General features: G+C 45.8%; 1 protein-coding gene across 1 annotated transcript; it reads left to right on the top strand.

Moving 5' to 3' along the window:
* Window positions 1–322: 322 nt before the first annotated feature.
* mettl1 (methyltransferase 1, tRNA methylguanosine) lies at window positions 323–8708 on the top strand. The gene is made up of 6 exons (XM_049000350.1): window positions 323–509; window positions 800–933; window positions 1774–1958; window positions 5626–5739; window positions 7011–7112; window positions 7313–8708. Exons 1-6 carry the CDS (start codon window positions 430–432, stop codon window positions 7421–7423), a joined length of 726 nt encoding a protein of 241 aa, XP_048856307.1. The 5' UTR covers window positions 323–429; the 3' UTR covers window positions 7424–8708.
* The last annotated feature ends 216 nt before the right edge of the window (window positions 8709–8924 follow it).

Genomic DNA, 8924 nt, shown 5'->3' on the forward strand with positions numbered 1-8924 from the left:
TGCCAAGGCCAAGCCGCCTCAATTTTCTCAGAAAAAAAGGTTTATGTTTCTCCCATCCTTTCACGGTCCTTAGCCTAGCGGATCTTAGTGTGCTACTATGTCAAATACAAGATAATTAAGATCAATAATTTCAATATGTTACTGAAATCTATCAGACATAATTTTAACACGCGTAACAAAGCATGTAGTAAATGCATAATATTCTCGCCTTAAAAATACATGAAGATATATACTCCAGTATTAAAGCGAAGAAAGTAGCCAATCAGAGGAAAGGAGGCCGGACATTGGCCCGTCTGTGTTACGTCATTAATGAGCGACAAAATTTAGCAGCGTGCTGTTTAGAGTGTGGTCTGGGTGGTTATTGCTGTATTTATTTTTAATACTTTTATTTAAAACTTGGGCAGAAAGGTATTTTCCCCACATATAAATATGAGCGTGTCAATGCCACAGAAACGTTACTACAGACAACGAGCCCATTCCAATCCCATGGCTGATCACACCTTTGACTAGTGAGTTGTTTGTGGGTCAATTTTTTGCTGCGTTCTGAAACGGAAATGAAAAGTTGTTATGGGGTTCTTTCCCATTTGATTTTTTTTTTTAATTGATATTCATAATACGATATTAGCCCCGAAGTTTAAAAATATTGTCCTCTTTTGGCGATGTTATGGCAATTTAAAACAATTTAACATTTTACTGATAGATTTCTGACCCATTGTAAGTCTTATACACCAGTTTTGTAAATTTTCCACTTCGGTTGAGAATTTGCACAGTGTGTTTTATTTGCCTTGGATGTTTTCAGTCCGCTGTGCCCAGAAGAGATGGACTGGTCTCAGCTCTACCCGGAGTTTTTCAGTGGTCCTGGAAACGCCGGCGCACAAGCAGGCGCTCGTGTGGAGTTTGCTGATATCGGATGCGGTTACGGTGGACTTCTTGGTAAATTATTTTCTTCCGTCTTATGTCTTACACTAAATTTAGATTCAGTGGTAAAACTCAGCGTTTTATGGAAATGATACCGTTATGGTCATTCCTACCGTAATCTAGATGGAGTTTTGAACAACGTTTAAGTGTGAACGTGTTGGTGAAAACCGTGTTACTGTGGGTCATGGACCTCTAAGATTCTTTTTTTATTCAGACCACCAACAGAGGGAGCCGATGGTTTGGCTATAAACAGGAACCGTAGCTGTTTTACTTGCATCGTTTCAAATTTGGCTGTCACCCATGTCCAGTTTTGTTAACATTTTGGCTCACGTTTGAAATATCGTGCTAAAATTTTGCCTTTCAGCATAAAAGTACCTCATTTAGAAGAGATATTAAAATATGGTGATTTGCTGATATTACTTGTACAGGACTGTCTCTATGCAAATTGCACTCTGAGTAAATTGGTCACATATGGGTTATATACAAATTAAACCTCTACTAGTTATTACTGGCTAGGTTTGTAGGAGAGTCTTGCGCCTGTGAGACCTGGCTATGCATGTTTTACGGACTGTTTGTTTATAACTGCATGATAATTACTCTCAAACTGGTAACATAGTCCGGTATACTTAAAGTTTCAACATTTTTCCACACATCAGCTTTAGAGTCAGTGGTTGGCTAACTGCATTTCAACATTATTATGAAATAATTTTCATTTATCTTCAGCTTATTGCAAAACTTTTAAATAAGCTTACTTATCAGATTTTCTTGACTGTCGAAACATGAATAATTTAATCCTATAATAAGCTGTCAGGTTTGGGCTCCTCAGACGAATCATCTTTCTGATGCTCTCTTCAGTGGAGCTCTCCCCGCTCTTCCCCAAGCAGCTGATTCTGGGCCTGGAAATTCGAGTCAAGGTCTCAGATTATGTTCAGGACCGGATCCGCTCGCTCCGTGCAGCAGAACCTGGTCGGTACCAGAACATCGCCTGTCTGCGGAGCAATGCTATGAAGTACCTGCCCAACTTCTTTTCTAAGGGACAGGTGAGGCCCAGATTTGCTTTTGCTTTTTCCTGCACAGTGGTGCCTCCTGCCAAACCCTTATCGCTCATTACATGATGATCAAGCTTCTATGTAATTGTTTCTCTTTAATCCAGTGGTTCTCAATCCCCTCTGCAGTGTCCCACCACCACCACCCAGTCCACGTTTTTGTTCTGTTCCTCCCCCCACACACCCAGTTTGTATCACTTGCTCATAAAACCCTTGATTACCTGACTGAGAAACACCTGAGTAGTATACTGAAAACGTGGACTGGATGGGGGTGCCTGTGGACCGGGTGGTGAGGCACTGCTAAGTGCTAACCGTGCAGCTAAGGACTTCGCTAAAGACGAGCGGTGATGCAGATGAGTTTGACCAAAGTGAAGCACAGTTTATGTGGCAGAAGTCGGCTTTCTGTTCCTGTTGAGGTTGGTCAATAGCACCGATGAGTCTTTCGGAAATGCTGCACTTCTGTCATAGAGAATCACGCTTGCATTGCCCAACAGAATATGCACGTGACAGAATTATGCCAAAGGAGAATTTCCCATTTGCCATCATTTTTCTAATTGATACAGGGCATGATATAGGCAGCCTTGCATCCACTGTATAAGCAGATATTTAAGATCTGGAATCAGAATCAGGTGTATTTGGACAAGTATGATCTCACACACAGGGAATCTGTGTCTGGTTGTCAATGCTAACATACCTACAGTGGGTACAGACATAGTCAAGACAAGACAATGATCACATACAGTTCTGTTGATATATAACTAGCTTAAAGTAAAGGGCATGTTTGCTAACAGTCTGTCCTCAACACTGTGATTCCTCACTGCGTCTGTAATATCTTGGAAGTGATGATGTGAGTCTTCACAGCAGCCCGAGCTCTGGGCATTATGGCCCTGCTCTTCCTGTAATTAAGGATGAGGTGCGTCGTGGTTCACGTCCCTCCAGGTCTGACGCTAAATCAATATGCGTCTGAAGAGCGATGAACAGAATAGCCTCTGATAAGTGTGACCTCGTGACCCGGAGGATTAGCTCTGCCTCTGCCCTGTTTGCCCTGGACCCATAAGTCCTGCCCTTCCTGTTAATGTGTAATTGGCTCAGACCTCTAGACCCAGTTACAACATTCTGAGCGTTTAATTCCAAATAGAGCTTCATAAGCGTTGAGCAGAATGGTTCCCATGCTCGATAAACGGAAAAGTTGATTATCCATTGGGATTTTGGAAAACTGTTCCATTAGATAAACAGACCTCTTTGCAGTATGTAGGTTAATGCTCCGGTTTTCAGTCTGAATGGGGGGTGGGGGGGCCTTGTGGAAGGAGAAGGATATTTAACTTTTGCTGACTTGTGATTTGTTTTTTCTCTCCCCCCCCCATTGGAAACCGTATGAGTGAATCGAATCGAAATGGATACGTTTAAATTGGTAAATGCATAAAGTTACTGGAATTTAAAATGGCCTCATTCCTTTTCCCTTAACATCCTGTATCCAGTGTTTAATGAATAAATAGCCTGCAGATGGAAGCAGCCTTAAGTTCTGTGGTTGTACGTTTCACTGCTTAGATGAAGCCGTTATCGGCAATGAGCCGCCAGGTTTACCTGTTTTGCTGTCATGGGTCACTATGCAGCACAGTGGCATCACACCTGCAGGGTAGTTTCTGTGATTCCTGTGTGTGTGTGTGTGTGTGTGTGTGTGTGTGTGTGTGTGTGTGTGTGTGTGTGTGTGTGTGTGTGCGAGAGATTGAAGGGTGTTGCATATTTCCATGTATTCTTCAGGGTCCTCCTTCCACAGCTCCCAGACATGCAGGTTAGGTAGATTTGCTTTGGTGCAAAGTGTCCCCTATGCCTCCCTTTGGAGTCTCTGGACTTGCACGCACCTTGGATTGAATGGGTGCGCTGTGGAGGATGGATGGGTCTTGCCTGAGAAGCCCAGGTTAAGTTCCTCACTCACGGGACCACAGCGGATTCACCTGAGTGGAGTTGAAGTTGCAGGTTTTGGGTGCATCTCCTTTTCTTTCACCTGCTGCCTTTTGGTTGGCTGGATGCTGTGTGTGATGCTCCAGTTTTGAGCCCAGCTGCTGAAATGCCTTCGGATTGGCGCTGGCTGCTGCTTCCTCCTCCGCTGGGCTGAGAATGTCAGGCCTTCCAGCAGCCTGATATGACAACTGCACCTCTAGATCAGCCCCTGATTGGTTTGGTATCCCTAGGGAAGGTCTTTTAAACTCGACGTAGATGTATTCAGATTTGCTTAACATAGGGTAGTTTTTCGTATGTTGCAGCCAAGGACTGTTCCACCATTAGTGGGAATCTTTTTACAAGAAGCCCAGAAACTGCCATTCCTGTGTAGTTCACCACTTGCTTCCATGTGTAGGTGGTTGTGCTGTTTTTTTTTTAAAAAAAATTTTTGAAGACCAAATTACCTGCACGTCTTTCTGCTGTCCTCACAGGACAGAAAGAGCTGTAAGGTATAATGCATCCATCACTTAGATCTTTTCTCTGTTCGTCAGTGGCGGCGGGATTGTGTTTCTCTCCGTGGCCGTCAGCTGTCGCTTAGCCTAAGCGCTGCCTCACAGTGTTCGCATTGTTCCAGCGGCTCGTCTCATACGGCTCCAGCCACCTTGGGGCGTAAACACAGAAGCCGCACTGCAAGCCCATCGCTTCTCTCCCTTTGCATTTTCAGAAGATTAACTGCTTTGGACGGGAAAACGCCCTTTAGTGGAATTACTCATGGAAAGTATAGAAGTGCGATACAGTTTCTATCTCTTTCTTTTCTCCAACAAACTGGTAATCAATACCCCCCCCACACACACACACACACACACACACACACACACACACACACACACACACACACACACACACACACACACGGTGAAGTTGGGCCGGTTCAGTAGTTAATGACTTTATGCCTCTGTTTCTCCTAGTTGATTGTAGGTTTTTCATGCATGGATTTTTGTTGGCAAATGCCTGTAAAATCAAAGAATGACGTTTTCAGAACATCCAATGTACAGATAACTTATGAACAGACTGCCATAAAACCTCCAGCATTAAACTTTGAGTTAAATACAATGGTTTGTAATAACAAACGCACACTACATTCTTACATGAAGACATTGCATAGCTTCAGTGGATTGTCGGCTTGACGTACAGTACCGTATTTTGTTACTTTAATGATTATTACTGTACTGTATTGTACTGTTTTGTTTTGACTTGCCTACAAATTTGACGTAAAGGCAGGCTTAGGGAACAGATCTTGTTCGTAACCTGCGGATTCCCTGTATACGTTTTTTTACACAAATCAGTCATGCAGATTTTGGGCACTGTGGTGAGTTTACTTTCCAGTTGCAGCTGGTGAGTAAGTGGGGCTCTCTGGTTTATTCCTGCTTAGGTCGGATTCCCCGCTGCCCTCTCAGGCTTGTGGTTTGCTCTGAGGGCCTCCTCAGCCTTGTGGAATCGGAGATCCTCTTTGACTTGGGGGTCCGCCACCCCAGTTCCTCTCATCTTGGCTCTAATGCTTCCAGGCAGGCAAATCGTGAAACCCAGAGTTCAGTCCTGCTGGGTCTGGGTGAAGAGCACCTTTCAGAGTGGGAGGGGGGCAAGACTTGATGTCACACGTGTACCGGGGACCACAGAGCACTTCTGTGATGATGTTTTGTCTCTTGTTCATGTCGCCCAGCTCAGTAAGATGTTCTTCCTGTTCCCGGACCCTCATTTCAAAAAGACAAAGCACAAGTGGAGGATCATCAGCTCCACGCTGCTAGCGGAGTACGCTTACACGCTACGAGTCGGGGTAAGGGGGGCCGGGGGGGGCTGGGTCACATGCTGCCACCACCATGGGCAGGTAGATGTGCCCTGACGGTTCCGTCCTCAGGTTTCCCCATGTGTCTGTCAGGCAGCACACTGCCAAAGGGGTCCTCCAGGTGGAACGGGGGGGGGGGAGGGGGGGGCAGGGTCCAGAACAATGGGTCGTTTGTGTTTATGAACACAGGTTATGAATGTTTGCTGACTGTGCAGAGAGAGAGAGGGTGGGGGGATTTACCGCCAACACAGGTATTCTGCTGCGTCAAGGGCAAGAGCAATGGGGGGGGGCTCTGCCCCCCACTCTTTGTTTTATTGAAAAAAGCTGAGCCAACATACCAAGCTCTGTCCATTTAAGAGCACTTATTATGTTCTTAGAAAATTATCTCTTAATAATACTCTGTAGAAGCAAAGTAAACTGCAGTGACACCAGTGATAAATTTCAGGCTGTTTGCTGCTGGTTATTTCTGTCCTGTTCGCCCTCTTTAAAGAAAGAAAAAACCTTTGTACTGTTACATATATAAGGGAGCAGCAGGGCAGCGGAGCGCGTCGGGCTGCACGCACACCTGCACAAATGCAGAAAGATATGCAGACACAAAAGTGCACAATGACCTAGATATGTAGACACAAATGCAAAAATACGTGCACAAAAATGCATACTCGCATGCAGAGATTCGCAGACACACATACAAAAATGCACACACTCGCATGCAGATTCGCAGACACACATACAGAAATGCACACACTTGCATGCAGATTCGCAGACACACATACAGAAATGCACACACTTGCATGCAGATTCGCAGACACACATACAGAAATGCACACACTCGCATGCAGAGATTTGCAGACACACATACAGAAATGAACACACTGGCATGCAGAGATTCGCAGACACACATACAGAAATGCACACACTGGCATGAAGAGATTCACAGACACACACACAGAAATGCACACACTGGCATGCAGAGATGCGCAGACACGCATACAGAAATGAACACACTGGCATGCAGAGATTCGCAGACACACATACAGAAATGCACACACTGGCATGAAGAGATTCGCAGACACACACACACAGAAATGCACACACTGGCATGCAGAGATGCGCAGACACGCATACAGAAATGCACGCATGTAGGCATGCATGCGCACACAGACACTGGCAGAAATGCACACAAACGCAGACGTGCAGACAGGCCCCAGCTCCCTGCGGCACTCTGCTTGTCCTCTGCTTGCACAGTGTCCTCTGCCCTTCAGGCTTTGGTGTACACCATGACCGACGTGGAGGAGGTGCACCTGTGGATGGTGAAGCACTTCACCGAACACCCCCTCTTTACCAGGGTCATGGAGGAAGAGCTGGTGAGGAAGCTACTCTGCAACCCATCGCCCGCACCCCCCCCCCCCCCAAAACCCCAACCCTCAATTTAGTTTTGTACAAGTTCCCATCGCTGACTCCACATGTCTCCACATGACATTGACACCAGAAGAGCAGTGTGTTCTGTCGTTCGTTGGACCACATCTTGCCGAGTCATTTGTTCATCCTGTGCTCTGCTCGGCAGGCCGATGACATCATCGTGAGCCGTCTCGGCACATGCACGGAGGAGGGCAAGAAGGTGCAGAGGAACGGCGGGAAGAACCATCTCGCCGTCTTCCGAAGGGTGGAGGACTAAACTGTGCCGTTTCGCGTAGGAGGACTGTGGGGCTCCACTGACAACGGGGACCGTCAGGGACAGAGAGAAACCAAGGGGACAAAGTTGTGTCTTCAGTTGTGTCCAGCCTTTTGATATTGAGCTCCTGGTTGCATGGAAGCAAAGGGCATGCAGGTCACTCCTGCACATCACTGCACATTACTGCACATCACTACCGCAGCAGGCAGATGAGCTACTCTAACCGAGGAATGTGCTGAGAAGAATGTGTCATTTTATGTTTTATTTAAGTTTGTTGGCCCTAGTTTTTTATTTGAAAGGAGTTTTTGTTTTTTTCCCCCTGCAGGTAACGCAGGTCTTAATTAACCTTATATCAACATTTTACTGCCCCCCCTGCCTTTCATCTGCGGCACTCTGAGCAGTTATGCAAATCTCTGTTCTGACTTGACACCCAGCGAGCGGGAAGAGTTTTGGTTCGCGGCTTTTAATGTTTTTGGCTGGAGCGTGGCTATGGGGCTCCCCCCAGGGCGGGTGCGGGGCTGCGTCGCCATTGCTCTGCCTGTGGGGGTGTCGACTCTATGTGCCTGGGCCCCACCCCCTCTGTGTGGGCGGAGGCCATTTCCGTCACTGTGCCAATGGACACCAGCACCAGCAGTGCGTGTTAAGTACTTAGGGCTGCAATGCCAGTTCTCCATTATCCTCTCCCAGCAAAGACATTTGATGTTTTCCGTCATTCTGGGATCTCTATGCAGGTTTCAGCAGGTTGTGGTTTTTGCTGCTGCAGTATCAGTGCAGTTGGACTCAGAGTTCATGTCTACAGCGCTTCTTACCCAACATGTGGAGTCCTTAGGTGCTTTTCAATATTAACATTTTAATTTTTGTTTTGGCGTGAAGCACTGAGGTACTTAATCATGGAATAATGCTAGTTATAATATTACTAGAAAATAGTGAAGAACCCCCCCCCCCCCTCCCATATATTACACTTCAAATGTACTGAAAATTCAATATGGCCTTCAGGATTTGGTTGGTTCCTTGTGGTTTTGTTTGTAAATGAATCACTGCATTGCTGCAGACGTCGTGGCCGATACATTCCGGCCTTCGCAGTTTAAAGTGTCTCTCTGGCTGAATTCACCCACTGCAGACCTGAATGATCACATCTGTCCCAGTAAAGGGCTTCGTTTAGCCTGCAGGAATTGCAGACTGGGGCAAGACCACACGTGTATTCAAAGAAGAAACAGAAGTCGAGATATTAGAGTGCTTTTGTTTTAAAAATATATTAAAATAAAAGGATCATTGTTTCAAAGCGTTATTCGTCAGTCTACACATTGTCTCATTCTGTATAATTAGGGGTTAGGACTTGTTTTAGGTTAACGAGTATTGACAGGTGAACGGAGGAGCCTGGTTCCCTTCCATTGTCACGGTGCCAAAGAATAATATTTACCTTTTTTGGGGATGGGTATTGAAACTGTTCCAAATTGTCTTCAGATGGGAGCATGTGACTGATCCCTTTCACTGAAATGCAATA

The sequence above is a fragment of the Brienomyrus brachyistius genome, unplaced genomic scaffold (genome assembly GCF_023856365.1).
Source record: "Brienomyrus brachyistius isolate T26 unplaced genomic scaffold, BBRACH_0.4 scaffold50, whole genome shotgun sequence".
Taxonomy (NCBI): domain Eukaryota; kingdom Metazoa; phylum Chordata; class Actinopteri; order Osteoglossiformes; family Mormyridae; genus Brienomyrus; species Brienomyrus brachyistius.